The sequence below is a fragment of the Nicotiana tabacum genome, chromosome 21, assembly GCF_000715075.1.
Source record: "Nicotiana tabacum cultivar K326 chromosome 21, ASM71507v2, whole genome shotgun sequence".
In the NCBI taxonomy this organism is placed as follows: domain Eukaryota; kingdom Viridiplantae; phylum Streptophyta; class Magnoliopsida; order Solanales; family Solanaceae; genus Nicotiana; species Nicotiana tabacum.
The window spans coordinates 100,680,741-100,699,460 of record NC_134100.1 but is presented as its reverse complement, the minus strand read 5'-3'; the positions used below and the strand labels follow the sequence as shown (position 1 = coordinate 100,699,460).

Below are 18,720 nucleotides of genomic sequence, written 5' to 3'. Positions count from 1 at the left end.
GGCCTCAAGACCGCGTCTTTACCCGAACCTGCATATGGGAAACCTTATAAAAAATATTTTGAGAAACGCCTCATTCGGATCGTCAGAGTCCGAGAAATGAGCTTACCGTGATTTTTAGCCTCCCACCGACCCTTTGACAAATCACGCCATGAGCGCTTGGTGTATGTGGAGGTCGAAACAAGAGCCCGTACCCAATTCTTGAGATCGGGAACCGCTCCGGGCATCCAGGGAACCACTACATCACAAAAAGAGGAGTGTCGATAAGAAAATAAATGAATGAAAGAACAAAATAGAAGCAACAACAAGATCATACTTACGTTTCATATTCCACTCCTCGGGAAAGGGCATCTTTTTAGTCGGGATCAGGTCCGAAGTCCTTATTCGAACGAACCTGCTCATCCAACCCCGGTCTCGTCAATACTCGAGAATAGAGCCTTGGTAGCCCGACGCTGGAGTTTTATTAACCCTCCCCGAAAAAGTCGGGGACGGTACAACCGGATAAGATGATCGAGGGTGAACGACATCCCCTCGATTTTTCTCACGAAATATCAGATCAGGATAATGATCCGCCATAAAGAAGGATGGACCTGGCCTAAGGTTACCTGATGTTGTCGATAGAAGTCAATAACGACAGGATCGAGGGGACCTAAAATGAAAGGGTATGTATATACGTTCAAAAACCCTTTCACGTAAGAAGTGATATCTTCGTCAGGGGTAGGTATTATTACTTCTTTTTCACCCCAATTGCAATCCTTCTTTAATAGATCGAGGTGCTTCTCGGTTATCGAACACATGTACCTCGATACCGGCTCACACCGACCGGGGACCGATGAACCTTTATCAACCTTAAAATATGAAGTAAGGACGCATGCCCCGGGGACACATTCCTCAGGCCGTGGTTCTGCCGGTGCCTCATCGGCGACACACTGTGAAGATGAAGCCTTCTCTTTCTGAGGAATGGTTTGCGATGTTTTTACCATTTTTGAATTCAAAAGTAAAGAGTAGAAGAAAGTGATAGAGATTTGGTAGAATTGAAGAAGGGTTCTTTCGGAAAGAAATCACAGCTTTGCTGGTAAGTTGGAGAGTACAAAGAAGAACTTGGGAAATTTTGGAAGATAGAAGATGTTAAAATGGTAAAAGATAAAGGTAAGGGTTATTTATAGGTTCAAATGATGGCGGTTCAGTATCAGCAGTGGCCGACCACCGCCTGACATGCATTAAATGCCTCGAAAGACTAAACCGACGGGACAACTACCATATGCGTCATGGTCGAACCCGATGGAAACGACAAGATATAATCTGATCGAGCTGTTGAAAATCATATCGTTTCTCGCCATATTCTTTCTGAGAAATGAGGGGACGAAATAGATTTCAGTCTTGGCATGTCCGATATGGTTCGAAGGGTGATATATCAAAGTAAGATCCCGAAGGGGGCACGAACTAACCTCAAACTCGGGGAGGCCGGTCCGTGTCGAGATCAATATCATAATCAAACTCGAACAAGAATCAAACCATGACGCGGGTAGACCTATCGTGCTGATAATCCAAAGACCAACCAACATTGACCTGGAATCAATTCGAGGGCTCGAACCAGGATCGGGCTCGAATCAAGATCACAAGTTCGAGCCGAAATCAAGCTCCTAAGCAAGATCGAGCTCGCAGACAAAAGCCGTTGCAATCCCACTAGAGGGAATCTTTGCAGAAATTATGGAAAAGCTGACTTATCATGGGGCTCCCACTGAATTTTTATTTTATTATGCTTGGAGCCGAATCCCTCCACTATAATAGGGCTTGGTTATCATTTCTGTAAGGCACATATTTTTTCTGAGATTTACATTATAATGAAAGTATTATATTCCTCTACAAGAAAGAGTGACTATTCCAGTTTCTTAGATTGATTCTATTTGTTAAATCCTAAGGTTTACTGTTCTTGATTGCCTTGTCTAGATTACATTCTCTCCAATCTATATTCATATTTTATTTATCCTTGCATTTTGTATTAAGTTGCACCACATATCTTCGGAATTACGTATAAATTCAACTCTATCCATTTTTCGGGTAAACAGGTTCAAAAACAACTTACAAGGCTAAAACATAATTCTCAACTAGTAGATATAACTTATATGGATCTTTTTTTATTATGCCTTATCTTTAACTAAATCTGTGTTTCAAGAAATTATACATTCTATTAAGACAACTTCTGTCTATATGATTTTAAATCTATCTCGTTCTCTTTTAATACTTTCACTCACTATAGTTTCACACATATGGAATAATACATTTGTAGGTCGGCATAGGATATGTCAAATCATCTCAAATGACATTTTCTCATTTTATCTTCGGTTCGACGCATGAAAGCCTCACAAATAATTTTTGGTGTATATTAAGATAAGATACTTGTGAGATTATACTGGTTATGTTATTGTTGTTTATTTTTTATTTAAGATAAAAAAATATTGAATATTTAGATTATTTTTCTTTGGGTTTTTATTTGGTGTTCGGTATTCATATTGGGATCCGACTAAATTTAAATTCGCGCCGAAAAGTCAAACATTAAATTTGAGTACTTTAAAAGATGTGTACATATTTTTAAACGCAATTAAAGAATATTTACTTTGATTCCTCATATGATAATAAAACCATTCTTTTGAAATGGAGTGAGTAAAAGGAATCAACTTCTTTCTTTTCGGCTTTGTTATTTGGACCATCTAACATGAAAGCATTTCCTTTTATTTCTTTTATCTTTTCAAAATTAGAATACCAAAATGTCTCGCTATCTTTTCCTTTTTGGTTCCCAAAAAAAAAAAAAATCTTATGTCATGTTCTTTCATCATCAAAAGAAAAGAAAAAAAGAATAAGTATCTTGTCTCTTCCATTTCTTTTTGTTTCTCATGTTGTGTTCCGTATTTATATTGAGGCCCGATTAAATTCGAAATCGTTCCAAAAATTTCAAATAATATAAAACACTCTCTAATAAACTTAACTTTATATTCAGAGCTCGAATCTAAAATATATAGTTAAGAATGAATGAATAATTACCGCTCCATAACTAACGCTTATTGGCATGTCTTTCCATTTCACACAAATAAAATGGCTAATTACATCCCTTCCCGAATTCGTGGCCCAATAATTTCCCATAGCAATAATGGAGAAAATCTTATGTTACATCATTTCCATTGCTTTCACACTGACAATTATATTGGAATAACTAATTAGCAAATTTTGACTCTTAATTTAATCATCATGACTTTTAATAAGGGCAACACTACTTGTCTACAACTACTATTTCGTTTTCATTTTTGGTAAATTACAAAAAACACTCGTATATTTACTTAATTAAATACGTCCATTTTTTCCTATAACATTATGCACTTTACACCCTTTAACAAATACATTCAATAATTCAGTCTAAAGGTATCCAACTAGATAATAGAATTTTGACGAGAATTTCTTTTCCTTGTTGGAGAAAGGTTAATGTTTTTGCATAAATTTAAACCTTAGAAAAAATAAAGGGTTTAGATGTTGCTTTCTTAACAAATTCTAATTAATTCTTCTTCTTTTTTCAATTGAAAAAATGTTCATATATGATGACAATCACTTACGACAGTTTATGTCAAAACCATAAAAGGAAGCAAGACAAAACAAAAAATAAAGTCAATATCTTCCTCAATGTCATATTTCAAATATTGGCAACAAAAAAAAACATATTTCAAATCAAAAATAAAATAAAATTAAGTAATCGCTATCTCCTTTCCTTACAACTTAAGGCAACTGTTGATGTGTGTGTATACATACCAGCTATCCAACGTTTATATTATTCTTTATTAGATTAATAAGTTGTTATTTCATGATAAAAGAAAAGAGTGCGAGAAAATGAATACATGAATTTAACTCAATCAAAAAATTGTTCAAGTACTGGTAATGATCATGTAAAGATCCATATAAAGCGACAATTATATAACTATTACACTTAGGGTGTGTTTGGTATAACGAAAAATGTTTTCCGTGGAAAATATTTTTCAAGAAAATATTTTCTTGAAAAACAAGTAGTAATTTTATTCATTTTCCGGTGTTTGGTCCGCAAATTAAGAAAAATAATTTCTCAAGAGTATTGATAAATAATTTAGATACAATAAACATGAAGTCATAAACTTTCGAACCAACAACCTTTCGAACCCACAAATTTCATAAACTTCTGAAACCGCAAAATTTTGACCCGTAAACTTCCAAACACATAAACCTCCGAACTCATAACTTTGGAACTTGTAAAATTTCGAACCTATAAACCGAAAGATGAAAAAATCATATATGAAAATATATAAAACACGAGTGAGAAAACATGAACATTGACTCAAAACCTAATTTGACCTCGAAAATTAACTCATATAGTAAGTGGGCGCTTGGACATAAGAATTGTAAAATTTCAAAATAGGGGGAAAAATTTTTCAAGTGAAAAATAGTATTTAAAATTTAGAGTTGTGTTTGGACATGAATATAATTTTGGGTTATTTTTGAAGTTTTGTGAGTGATTTGAGTGAAAATTTTGAAAAATAACTTTTTGGAGTTTTTCAAATTTTCGAAAATTTCCAAAATGCATCTTCAAGTGAAAATTAAAAATTTTATGAAAAAAATGTTGATTTAGAAAAAAAGTAATTTTTTTTTTGGAAAAAGGGGAAAAATTTCTTATGTCCAAACGGGCTCTAACAATATAATCGTCCAAAAACAGACATATTAAGAGGAGTGGTACAATAATTACATTTTTATATAAATTTGATTTTTCATAGCTCTTCCTTGCCCCCCTTCCAAAAAACTAATAAAAAGAACATTTTTATTATAAAATAAAGACTTTAAAGTAAAGTCAAGTATAGAGAAACTGATATATAATTCAAACTTCAAACTTTTGTATATAATGAAGTGAAAACTCCTCTATTTATCGAATAAAGGAAGATGTTGTGTAAGCTGCTACTGCAAACTGTTGTGTAAGCTGCTATTGCAAGCTACTTGTAAGTTACTTGTAAGTTGCTACTGTACCAGATATAATTAATCTTTTACCGGGGATAATATTTATCCATAACGGAGTACCAAAATGATAAGCTTCTTCAGGAGGCTTATTTCCAATAGAGTACAAAATAGATAAACATATTTACGACGGAGTCTTATATGGATAAAGCTTCTTCAGGAAGTTTATTTACAACGGAGTAGTAAATGAACATCCATAATATAATATATTTATAACACTCCCCCTTGGATGTTCATTAAAAGATAATGTGCCTCATTAAAACCTTACTAGGAAAACATCCGTTGGAAAAATATCCTGGTGAAGGAAAAAGAGTACACATGTTTAGTAATACGCATTGCTAGCTGCCTCATTAAAAACCTCATAAGAAAAACCTCGTGGGAAAAACCTTAGTAAGGAAAAATAAAATAGTACATCGCGTATTTTACTCCCCCTCATGAAAACTTTATTTCAAATATTTGAGGCTCCACATTCTAATCTTGTATACCATCTTCTCAAAAGTTGAAGTTGGCAAAGACTTAGTGAATAAATCTATCGGATTGTCACTTGAACGGATTTGTTGCACATCAATGTCACTATTTTTCTGAAGATCGTGTGTGTAGAATAATTTTGGTGAAATGTGCTTCGTTCTATCTCCTTTTTATAAATCCTCCCTTCAATTGGGCTATGCATGCAACATTGTCTTCGTATAAAATTGTGGATCTTTTATCACATTTCAAATTACATTTCAAACCGCATTTTTCTTTAATAAAATGAATAACTGATCTCAACCATACGCATTCCCTACTTGCTTCATGAATAATTGTTATCTCAGCATGATTTGAAGAAGTAGCAACAATAGATTGCTTTGTGGAGAGCCATGATATGACAGTAACTCCACATGTAAACACATACCCGGTTTGAGATAGAGCTTTATGGGGATCAGATAAATAACCTGCATCTGCATAACCAATAAGATCTGCACTACCTTTGTTAGCATAAAACAAACCCATATCAAGAGTTCCCTTTAAATATCGCAAAATATGCTTAATTTCATTTCAATGTCTCTTTGTAGGAGAAGAGTTATATCTTGCTAGTAAATTAACAGAAAATGCTATGTCAGGCCTTGTAGCATTAGCAAGATACATAAGTGCACCAATTTCACTGAGATATGGTGTTTCAGGACCAAGGAGTTCCTCTTCCTCTTCTAGAGGTCGGAATGTGTCCTTATTCACTTCAAGTGATCGAACAACCATTGGTGTATAGGCAGATTGATGGATAAAGATCTCGTCTGCTAAATATTCAATTTGCACACCAAGACAAAGTTTTGTCTCTCTAAGATCTTTCGTCTCAAATTATTTCTTAAGATATCCAATTGCCTTTTGGAGCTCCAACAAGATTCATGTCATCAACATAAAAAGAAAGTATAACAAATTCGGATGCCATTTTCTTTTTAAAAAAAAATACATGGACAAATAACATAATTTATGTAACCCTCTTTCAGCAAATATTTACTGAGGCGATTATACTATATGCGCCCATATTGCTTTAAACCGTACAAAGATCTTTATAATCTGATTGAGTACATTTTCCGAGATTTTGAATATGCTTCAGGCATTTTAAATCCTTCAGGGATTTTTGTATAAATTTCATTATCAGGTGATCCGTACAGATAAGCTGTAACCACATCCGTTAGATGTATTTCAAGCCTTTCACGTAAGGCTAAACTGATGAGATATCGAAATGGTATGTCATCCATAACAGGTGAACATATTTCTTCATAATCGACTCCAGGTCGTTGTGAGAATCCTTGTACGACAAGGCGAGCCTTGTATCTTTCAACTTCATTTTTGTCATTCCTTTTTCGCACAAAAACCCATTTATGACCAACTGATTTTATACCAGCAGGTGTTTGGACTACTGGTCCAAAAGCCCCTCTTTTAGCAAGTGCGTTCAATTCTGATTGAATTGCCCCTCGCCATTTTGGCCAGTCAGATCTTTTTCTACATTCTTTGACAGATCGGGTTCAAAATACTCACTATCTTCCATAATGTTAAGTACAACATTATATGCCAAAATATTATCCACCACTATTTCAGATCGATTTAAATTAATCCCATCACCAGTAGAATTTATTAAAAGTTCCCCTCTCACTTGAGTCTTGGGTTCATTGATTTCTTCAGGAATCTCAGAACTAATTAGATCTTGGGTCTATTTAGGAGATCCCTTCATAGTATCATTATCATTTGCCGATTTTCTTTGTCGAGGATTTCGATCCTTAGAACCCAAAGGCCTACCACGCTTCAGGCGTGCTTTAGGTTCACTAGATATCATGCTAGTAGATGGTCATGCTGGGACATCAATTCGAATAGGCACATTCTCTGTAGGGATATATGACTTGGTTATCCTATTCAAATCAGTAAATGTGTATGGCATTTGATTTTCTATATTTTGTAAATGGATGATCTTCTGGACCTCCTGATTACATATAGGAGGTACGTGGATCAAAATGAGATAACGATGAAACTTTTCACACAATTTATCTTTTGATTTCCTTTATCTCTCCCCCTAATTTTGGAAAATTTGTTTCATCAAACCGACAATCTGCAAATCGAGTAGTAAATAAATCTCTTGTCAATGGTTCAAGATAGCGAATAATAGAGGGTGATTCAAACCCAATATATATTCCTAACCTTCTCTGTGGGCCTATCTTACTGCGTTGTAGTGATGCTACTGACACATATACAACACATCCAAAAATTCATAGATAGGCAATATCTGGTTCATGACTAAAAACTAATTGTGACGGAAAATATTTATTATAATGTGTCGGTCTGAGACGGATAAGTGATGTTGCATGCAAGATAGCATGGCCCCAAACAGTAGTAGACAATTTTGTTTTCATAAGTAGCGGTCTTGCTATCAATTGCAGGCGTTTAATAAATGACTTTGCAAGGCCATTTTGAGTATGAACATAAGCTACATGATGTTCAACTTTTATCCCAACTGATGGACAATAATCATCAAAAGCTTGAGATGAAAATTCTCCAGCATTATCAAGGCGGATAGCCTTTATGGAATAATATGGGAATTGTGCCCTTAATCGAATTATTTGGGCTAATAGCTTTGCAAACACCAGGTTGCGAGATGATAGTAGGCTCACATGAGACCATCTTAAAGATATATCTATTAGGACCATAAAATATCTAAACAGCCCACTTGATGGGTGAATAGGTCCATATATATCCCCATGTATACGTTCTAAAAAGGCAAGGAATTCAATGCCAACCTTCATTGGTGATGGTCTAGTGATCATTTTGCCTTGATAACAAGCATCACAAGAAAATTCATTATTTGTAAGAATCTTCAGGTTCTTTAATGGATGTCCACTCAAAATTTCAGTAATTCGTCTCATCATTATTGATCCAGAATGGCCCAAATGGCCATGCCAAAATACGAAAATATTTGAATCAGTAAACTTCTAGTTTACGATAGAGTGTGCTTCAACTGTACTAATCTTTGAATAGTATAAGCCAGAAGATAAAGTTGATAACTTTTCTACAATGCACTTCTCGCTAGAACTATTCTTTGTAATACAAAGATATTCCATATTCATTTCATCTATCGTCTCAACATGATACCCATTTCGGCGGATATTTATAAAACTCAACAAGTTTCTTCAAAAATTGGAGGAGAATAATGCATTGTCTATTATAAGTTTCGTTCCCTTAGGCAGAAATATAGTGGCTCTTCCGGAGCCTTCAATTAAACTTATATTACCAGAAATTGTTGAAACATTTGCTTTTTCCTTATGCAAATAAGAAAAGTATTTCTGATCTTTGAATATGGTATGAGTTGTTCCACTATCGATAACACAAATATCTTCATGATTGGTCTTTGATCCAAACATAATTTGAGGATTATCCATATTCTTCAAAATGACATAAACAAAATAAATATGATAGTAAACATCATTATCAAAGCATAACTTTTATTTATGTACAACAATTACATAACCATACTATCTACTACAAACAACAAAAATTAAATTTTACATCTTTAGAGATTCATCACCGATACATGACTTGTTTCTCCTTCCGGGAGTGTAAAGTAATCAGTTACATCCAAATGCATGAAGTCTAAATTATCTTCATAAATAAAATTTGCTTCAGCATTTTTCTGTCTCCTTCAGGGAGGTTTGATAAAGCTCAATCAGGTGCTTTGGCGTACGACAGGTACGTGACCAGTACCCTTTTCCTCCACATCTATAGCATGTATTTTCTGGCTTTGCTACTTGTACCGCTTCATGCTTTTGTTCCTTCCTTTTCCACTGCTGGTGGTGAGAAGGGTTCATTGGTGCATTATTATTACCATGATTAGAGTTTCTTCCCTGACCACGACTGGGGCCATGTCCTCTTCCACGCTTAGCTTGGTGGAAGTTCATCTCATTCACTTTAGGGAATGAACAAGAACCAGTAGATCGGCTTTCATAATTTTTCATTAATAGCCCATTATGTTGCTCGGCTACAAGAAGATATGAGATAAGTTCATAATACTTTTTGAATCCCATCTCTCGATATTGCTGCTGCATGAGCATATTTGAGGCATGAAAAGTGGTGAAAGTTTTCTCAAACATATCATGATCAGTTATATTATCACCACATAGTTTCAATTGGAAAATAATTCTGAACATAGCAGAATTATACTCACTGATAGATTTAAAATCTTGTAACCTTAGATGAGTCCAATCATAACGTGCTTGTGGAAGAACGACCATCTTTAGGTGGTCATATCTATCTTTCAAATTATTCCACAGTATGACTGGATCTTTAATAGTGAGATATTCTATTTTCAAGCCTTCATCAAGGTGATGACGTAGGAATATCATTACTTTGGCATGATCTTGGTTTGATACTTGATTTTTGTCCTTGATGGTGTCTGCCAGACTCATCGCATCAAAATGAATTTCAGCATCAAGCACCCAAGACATGTAATTTTTGCCCGATATATCCAGCGCTACAAATTTAATTTTAGAAAGATTTGACATTATTTAGAAAAAAAAAGTTCGTACCTCTGATACTTTCAAAGTATTTGCTCGAGATGACAGAGTCTCGTGCTGATAACGTGTTATAAAATAAAGACTATAAAGTAAAGACAAGTATAGAGAGGAACTAATATATTATTCATACTTCAAACTTCTGTACATAATGAACTGAAAACTCCTCTATTTATAGAAGAAAGGAAGCTGCTACTTAAAGCTGGCAAGTGGGCCGGTTCCGGGCTTAAACGGGCCAAACGGGCTTTTTGTAGGGACCGGTCCGGGACCGGGACCGTTTGGTCCCGGGCTAAACGGGCTATGTGGGCTAAGTGGGCCCAACATATTTAAAAAATAAATAAATTAAATAGATATTAGAGACAAAAGGATGTTTAAAAATAATATCTAAGACAATGCTTTGTAAATTTTATTATAGAATTGTGACCTAAATTTTAGTATTCAATATTTAATATCGAATATATATAGTATATAAGATGTATATATAGTATATATATATATATATATATATATAAGTAATAAGCTATATTCGATAAGCTATATATAGATGTATATATAGTATAGTATAGTATATATATTAGTCTAAAGACAAAAGGATGTTAAAAATAATATCTAAGTCTAAAGACAAAAATATTGTAAAGAGATATGCCTTGTAATTTTATTATAGCATTAAAAAATATGGCAATATCTTTCTTAGTCTTCATCCCCCTATGGAATGAGCACAACAAGGTGCTAATACCACCATTGAGAAGAAAAAGAAACTAATCAAGATGTGCCAAAATATAAGTTACATAATACATACTAATTTTTGTTCATACAAGTTACATGGTATCTCTTTATGTGTCTAGCCAAAGTTTCCGTCCCCCTCCCCCCCCCTCCCCCCCACGCTTCAAAATATTTAAAAACTAACTCTGTGCCACAAGTTTTACACTTAGCCTTATTTTCTGGAATTAGTTGAGTAAAAAATGGCCAAACGGGAGATGTTTCTGTCCGTTTGCTAGGTTGTCTAGAAAAAGTAGGGGTAGTAACATGAGTATCAAATGGGGCATCATTTGGATTAGCATGGTTTTTACTAGTTGGGTTAACATCAGGAGCAGGACTAGTTGGTGTATTATCATCCGGTTGAGTTTCATCAAAATCTATTTACTCGGCATCATTTTCATCAATAGTTGGATTAGAATAAAGAGCATTCATTAATTCATGGTCTAATTGTTCACCAGCTCTAATATTATGGCAAAATTGACTTTCAGTAAATTGTAATAAACTATTATCGCTATCAAGAATAGCAGGTGTAGGACGTATATGGAGTTTGGTTCGGGGAGCCCGGGGCAGTGGAAGAGGAACAAATTGATCATTAGATTCGTCACTCTTGGATTTTCCCTTATTTTTACCAAATTTTTTTTTTAAGGAAGCCATCTTAATTAATAAAGTAATAGAAAATAAATAAAACAAACAAAATTATAATATTAAAACTTAAGAGTTAGAACGAGTTTACCGAATTGACGAACAACTTGTTGAAAATTGATTATCGTTGAAGATTTCTATTCACCAACTTCACAATTGTTTCACAAATTGTAACAATAAAGTAAGCAATAGTAGCAATTATAGAAGAAAATTAGAGAGAGATTGTGATAGATTGATGATTTTGTAAGAAAAAATGAAAGAATGATGGGGTATTTATAGTTGAAAATAGGGAAAAAGTGTAATTATAAAAAGTTTGGGATTAAAACAAAGTTGGGGGGTTAAATGGCTATTTTATAAATAGCCAACGGTTATTTTGACAGCCCAACGGCTATATTTTTCCGCTAAGGGACCGGTCCGGTCCCGGGCCGGTCCCTGGCGGGCTAAATGGTCCAGAACCTGGCGGGCCCAAATCATGGGACCGGTCCACGAGACCGGCCCAAGCCCACTAAAACCGGGCCAAACGGTCCTGGCACGTTTGGCCCGCAGTCCCGGACCGGCCCACTTGCCACCCTTACTGCTACTGCAAGCTGCTGTGTAAGCTGCTATTGTAAGTTGTTGTGTAAGCTGCTACTGTACCAGATATAGATAATCTTCTACCAGAGGTAATGTTTATCCATAACGTAGTACCAAAATGATAAACTTCTCCAGGAGGCTTATTTTCAATAGAGTACTAAATAGATAAACATATTTACGGCGGAGTCTCATATGAATAAACTTTTTCAGAAAGATTATTCACAACGGAGTACTAAATAAACATACATAATATAATATATTTTTAACATTTTTTGATTTCCTCTTTTGTTTTTTTGGTTTTTTTAACAAAAGATATGTTAGCTGAGTTCAACTCCCACGAAGTACTATGGTACACGTTTATTATGTGGAGATAATTGTGGAATTAATTAATTGTTCAGGCTTTAATAATAATAGGTTATAGGTTGAAACTTAATAAAAAAGCCAAAAGTTTTAATGGATCTCATTTACCACGTGTTTCATAGCAGACACGTATCATTTAGTTAGGTATATTATCCCATTCCTCTTCTTTTACCAACTTTTATTTCTTATATTTTCTAGGAGTACTTTTTATTTCTCTTTCATTTCTTGACGTGCATTAATTTACAAACAAATAAAAATATTTAATTATGTGTTTTGTTATTTTCCTAGAGAACTTATGATATTTTGACCTTTTCCTCCTTCCTCCATCTATATATGGTGTGTTTTTGTTATATTTCATTTTTTATCATCGCTTCCTGAGTCATCATTTTATAATTATTGCTTCGTAAATTTGAATTGTCAAGACTTCAAAACGAATACCGTACAATAGATGAAAATCAAAAAAATATTGTAAATTACAACATAATCAAGTTTAAGGAGTTATGATAAGAATAATAGTATCAAATAGTGTAATAATATGTACATACGGTAATATATTATTTACTTGTGTCCAATTGAAAAAATGCTTTTGATCAATTATTTACTATATAATCATATATGTACAATAACATAATTTTGTTTTGGAGTCTACTAAGCTTATGTTGTCAACATGGTTTCCCTTAATATATTTTGTTCTGGGCCAAAAATAATTAAAACCTCCAATTGTTGCGATAGATTTAATCTTTCTTAAAAATTGATTATTCATTTTCATTGTAAAATGTAAGAACTCCTTTACTTTCAGAATATCTTTTTCCTTTTTGAAAATTAATTTGCTCAACTTCAGCATTTTAGTCAAAAGCTTCTGAATTCATCTCTCATTTTAAAAAAAAATCAACACTAAAAACCTAACACATATTTTGAAGTACTAAAAATATATTGAATGAATAATGATACAGTCAGACTTCTCTTTTATAACAACACTTTACTATAACGATTAGGTTTTTTTTTAAATTAATTTTTTCATGTTATGTTATAATATATATTCTCTATAACAACACTTCACTATAGCAGCAAAAAATATCGAAACAAACAATATTGTTATAAAGAGATTTGACTGTATATATAGATAAAATACAAAATAATATTTCTTTTTCCTTTTTATTTCTTTCCTAGGTTTGACAATACCTAATTAAATTAACAGGAAAAGAAGCCACTAGTACCCCCAAAGTTTCCTATAAAGTAGGTACAAACCAACAAATATTAAAAGAGAAATAAAAAGATCTACACCTAAAAACCTCCAAAAACAAAAAGGGAAAAGCCCCTTCTGTTTCATTGCTTTCACAGTAATAATACAGCTATAACTACACTTTTTCTTAGAAAAAATCTGGAAAACTCAAGTTTCCATTTGTCTCTCTTCTATATTATTACTATATTTTGCATTAAACAGTATATATATAATCTTGAGATTAATTATCATCACATCACATATTCCAAGAATCTTCTCCTCAATTTCCAATTCTTGATATGTATATTCTCCGCTTCACAAAGTTTTCAACTTGCAGAAAATAAAGTGAAAAAAATTCCAATTTGATTCTCCCAAAAAAAAAACCATTTTGGGTATATTTTTATTTGCTAAAACTGATAAAAAAGAAATGTGTGTACAAGAGTCAGAGGAAGTGAGTGAGGAAATGGAGAATTTGGACATTTCAAAGACTGATGATAATGTAAAGATTGGATCTTTACAAGTGGAAGGTGAATTGGGGAATACCCAAAAAGAGAATTGTGAAAAAAACACATCTTCTAGCCTTTCTGTGATCAGAAACTCTTTCCCAGTAAGGATCTCTTTCTTTAATTATTACTACCATTATTGATCTTGTAAATTTTGTAGCTTTGGAATTTTTTCAATATTATATAATTTTGTTTTCTGGTCTACTTATGCATTAATCTCCACTTATATGGATAATTTGAGATTGAGGTGTAGCTGTTGTTGTAGTTATACTTTAGAGTTGTTCTTTGGTTTGCAAATGGATGTTGAGAGCTGTTGCTTTTTTTGTATAATGAATTTGGTCAATTTGGGATTGTTCAATAATCTAGCAAGTTGCAAAGATTTGATTTTTTTCCCCTTTTATGGTGTAGTAATTATTGGAGATGTACTTTGAAGAAAAAATAATTGGGTTGCTGTCAATTATGGTTTGGTATTTTGGTTGCTTGGGGTTGTCATCCTTCTCTACTGGTTGCTATCTTAGTAATCATCTTTTTTTTTTTTGGTTTTCTCACTCTCTACCGGTTGCTTGGCTATATCAATGCTTTGTTTTTTGTTGTTAATGTTCTTATCTTTAGTATTTCCGACATGACCTTCTTATTATTGTTCTCCTGTTCAAACCCGTTGAGAATTGTTTTCTTGAGCCGAGGGTCTTTCGAAAATAGCTTTTCTACCTCCACAAGGTAGGGGTAAGTTCTGCGTACCCTTTAGCCTCTCCAGACTCCCACAACGTGGGATTACACTGGGTACGTTGTTGTTGTTGGTTTTCTCACTCTCTTTTGTTAGATGGTCTATTTATTAATTATGGGTGTTTATCTTTTGTGATTTGCATATCTTGGGATCCTTTCTTCTTCTTGTTAAGTGTGGGATTCGTCGGAGAGGCTCCGGTATTAGATGGATTTGGAGATCTTTTTCATCTGTTGTACAGTGCTAATCGATCTTTCAGGTAGAAAAAGTTATTGATAAATGGATATTCTTGGTTATATATGGAAATCTTTGTCTTTTGGAAACTAATTTGACTGATGGTACATTTGTAGAATCCTGTTTTTTTTGCTATGTATGCCATAGTAAATCGTTGGAGTTTTTGGGATAAGGTAGCAAATCGTTACAATAACTTGCATTCATCTTGTGTTTCTTTGAGTAGTATCACACATTTCATGTCCCTATGGTTCTTCTGTATTGTTTCCTAAACTAATTCTATTACGTTTCGTGTCTAAATAGAAAGCTCACTTGAACAGTACAACATCTAAGCTGATTGTGGCATGGCTATAAACTTCTTCATTGCGTTATAACTGATTTTTTTTTCCTTTTCTCTTCCCTTTGTTCTCTAGATGGAAAGTATTTCCGAGGATACAACTATTGCAGAGATAGTACTCTTCAATAAATTCCTCCCAACTCTTAGGTCTGGGGAGTGGTCGGATATTGGAGGCCGTCTTGATATGGAAGATACTCACATCTGTATTGCGGACTTGGCTAAGAATTTTGGTCATAGTATTCTTGGTGAGGAAGAGGCTATCTCTTTTTATGGAGTAAGTTCTTTAAACTCATTTGACATCACGATATCCATCCTTGACTATTTACTCATTTTACTAGTAGGTGCATTTGTATCTTTCCTTACTATAAGATTTACTTTAGGTATTGATGTAGGGAAGGTTGTATATTTATGACAGTGTTAGAGCCATTCTTTTAGGTCTTTTCTAGATATTAAAAACTTTATGAAGTATTCCAGCTGCCTCAAACTAAAAGAGAGTGAGGGGCCTTTGGTACTAAAGAAGGAAAAAGAGTGCAATACAGAAGCTGGATACGTAATCTCTTTGAAAACTTGATATACAATTCAAAAATATACACATACTCTCACATTCATACCCATGTGTGTACAATTTCAATAAAAAACAGAAAATGGCAGAAAGAAGAACATTAGAAGCAAAACTACAAAGGAGTGCCCTGTGTTCCTCAGGGTTGTGAGATGAAGTACGCTGCTGGCGGATTTCATGGTGCTGGCCTTGTGCTATTGCAAAATGGTACAGGATTAGTTATTAACTGTCTTAACAAATGTATAAAAACTGTAGGTGGCAACTGATGAATTAGAGCTCTCTTGTCGTGCTTATCAGATCATGACACTGCTTTGCACCATAAAAGAGCCAAAGAGACCACTCTACTTAAATGCAGAGATAGCATAATGATCAGAAATGTTAGTCCAACTAAAAACACTGCGGAATCAGTAACACCATGACACATTGTTGTTTGTACTTGTTAGTTGTTACTACTCTTGGAAAATGTACCTGCTGAAGCGCATCGTTGCCTATGTGGCATAGGAGTTCACACTTGGACCTGCAGCGTATAAGTAGCTTATCTTATTAGTTTCCTATTTAGGACCAAATATAATGTCTAAATATTTTACTAGTTATTTATTAAGAATCACTCATCACTTTCATATAAAATAGGATTTCCATCAGAGGAGTGGAGAAGAATTGGAAAGAGATAATAAGCCGAGTTTTTTACAAATTCTTAGCATATCTAGTATCTGATATTCTCCGACCACTGATGTAAATGGTTTTAGTGACAGGTCTTTGATGGCCATGGTGGGAAGGGAGCAGCAATCTTTGTACGTGACTTCTTACCAAGAATCATTGTTGAGGATGCAGATTTTCCTTTGAAACTCGAAAAAGTGGTCAGTAAATCCTTTTTGGAGACAGATGCTGCTTTTGCCAAGTCATGCTCCGTTGATTCTGCCTTGTCCTCGGGCACGACTGCACTCACTGCTATGATATTTGGAAGGTAACCATTCCTATGCATTCATCTTATATTCTTTTTCGTTTTCTTTTCACTGTTTTCCTTTTATCCTGTCTTCTTATTTATAGGCTACATTGGAGATCTGTGTCTAATATTAGTTTCTATCTTTCTGTACTAAAATCTGATGGACAGATCATTACTCGTGGCAAATGCTGGCGATTGTCGAGCAGTACTCTCTCGAGGTGGATTGGCTATAGAAATGTCAAAGGATCACAGACCTTGTTGTGTCAGTGAAAGAACACGTGTCGAGTCATTGGGTGGATTTGTCGATGATGGCTATTTGAACGGACAGTTAGGCGTGACCCGGGCATTGGGTGACTGGCACATTAAGGGACTGAAAGAAGTCGAAAAGAGCGGGCCGTTGAGTGCTGAACCCGAACTAAAGCTGCTTACATTAACAAAGGAGGACGAGTTCCTAATCATCGGTAGTGATGGAATATGGGATGTTTTCAGAAGCCAAAATGCAGTGGATTTTGCCCGACGGAGACTGCAAGAACATAACAACGTAAAATTATGCTGCAAGGAAATCGTGGACGAGGCCAATAAACGTGGTGCTATCGACAACTTAACAGTAGTCATGGTATGTTTTCACTCTGAACCACCACCACCTATAGTATTCCAAAGATCAAGAATTAGGAAGTGTATATCTGCAGAAGGACTTCAGAACCTGAGATCTTTGCTCGACGGGTAGAGCTGTCGCTTGCAATTACCACTTTTGGCATTAGGAAGTGTATAATGCCACTTACTACATTCTTCTGGAGTACATTGTAAATTCCTAAGAGGTAGGATATGTTCTACCTTTTAATGCTCCAATTTAGAATTCAAGCAGATGGAATAAATGCTTGAGGGAGAAATGAGCAAGCCAAGGAACCAAAATTTTTGTAAATATATCATTCTTCCATTGTATGCTCCCTTTACACTAAAGGGCACATATCTGAACTTCAATTTTATGGTAACATAAACATTAGATTTATCAATGAGTAATAAATTTTCTTTGCTTAAATCTCAAAAAGCTTAGATGAAATTTGAAACAATTATGCTTTAAACGCTCTTGCTTTTACTCATATTGCTCGATCAATTTAGCAGCTTTCTTCTACAATCAAACCTCTCTATTTATGTCTAAAGTTTCAAAGGAAGCCTTGGAAACACCAGATTATATATGAAAAATAAAAGGAAACATAATCAACATGCATACTTGGATGCTTTATATAAGTCGTACACAGCCATATGATTGAAGCAAAAACAAAGTTTTTATCATTTCCTCAACCATATTCCACATGCAGAGAACACCTCCTTTTTCTTTTTACAACACCAACAATAATCTCAGTGTAATTCCACAAGTGGGGTCTGAAGAGGGAACTGTGCGAGTAAGGTGCAAGCAGGCCTTACCCTTACCTTGTGAAGGTAGAGAGGTTGTTTGTGATAGACCCTCGACTCAAAGAAAGCGAAATCCCGGCAGTAGTAAAAAGGAAATATAGTAGTGAAGAAGCCATCCTTTTACAATATATGATTAGAGATACTATGATTAGAGATTTATGAGCAGTAAAGATACTATGATTAGAGATTTACTATGGCTCTCTAACATAACCGGCACTGCCTTAAGATAGCACTGCAAGCATCTTTGACATGAAGAAGATATTTTCTAAGAATCATCTCACTATAGTTAAAATGTACAACATGAAGAAGATATTAGCAAAATAGTATCAAGAAATATCTCTCTAGATAGATAGTGGACCACTATAATTGCAATTTGAAATATGATCTACCAAAGAAACTAAACTA

The 18,720-nt window shown here is 34.3% G+C and overlaps 1 protein-coding gene across 3 annotated transcripts; it reads left to right on the top strand.

Moving 5' to 3' along the window:
- The first annotated feature begins 13,624 nt into the window (after positions 1–13,624).
- On the top strand, positions 13,625–17,941 carry LOC142175476 (putative protein phosphatase 2C 27). Of its 3 annotated transcripts, none has more exons than XM_075242312.1 (5): positions 14,087–14,215; positions 15,008–15,091; positions 15,477–15,674; positions 16,712–16,923; positions 17,071–17,941. In XM_075242312.1, the coding sequence occupies exons 3-5, from the start codon at positions 15,477–15,479 to the stop codon at positions 17,627–17,629; spliced, it is 969 nt and encodes a 322-aa protein (XP_075098413.1). In that variant the 5' UTR covers positions 14,087–14,215; positions 15,008–15,091; the 3' UTR covers positions 17,630–17,941. The 3 variants fall into 3 exon arrangements, with proteins under 3 accessions (XP_075098412.1, XP_075098413.1, XP_075098414.1); XM_075242313.1 differs by lacking the exon at positions 14,087–14,215 and adding an exon at positions 14,263–14,891; XM_075242311.1 differs by lacking the exon at positions 15,008–15,091 and having other exon boundaries at positions 13,625–14,215.
- Positions 17,942–18,720: the final 779 nt, after the last annotated feature.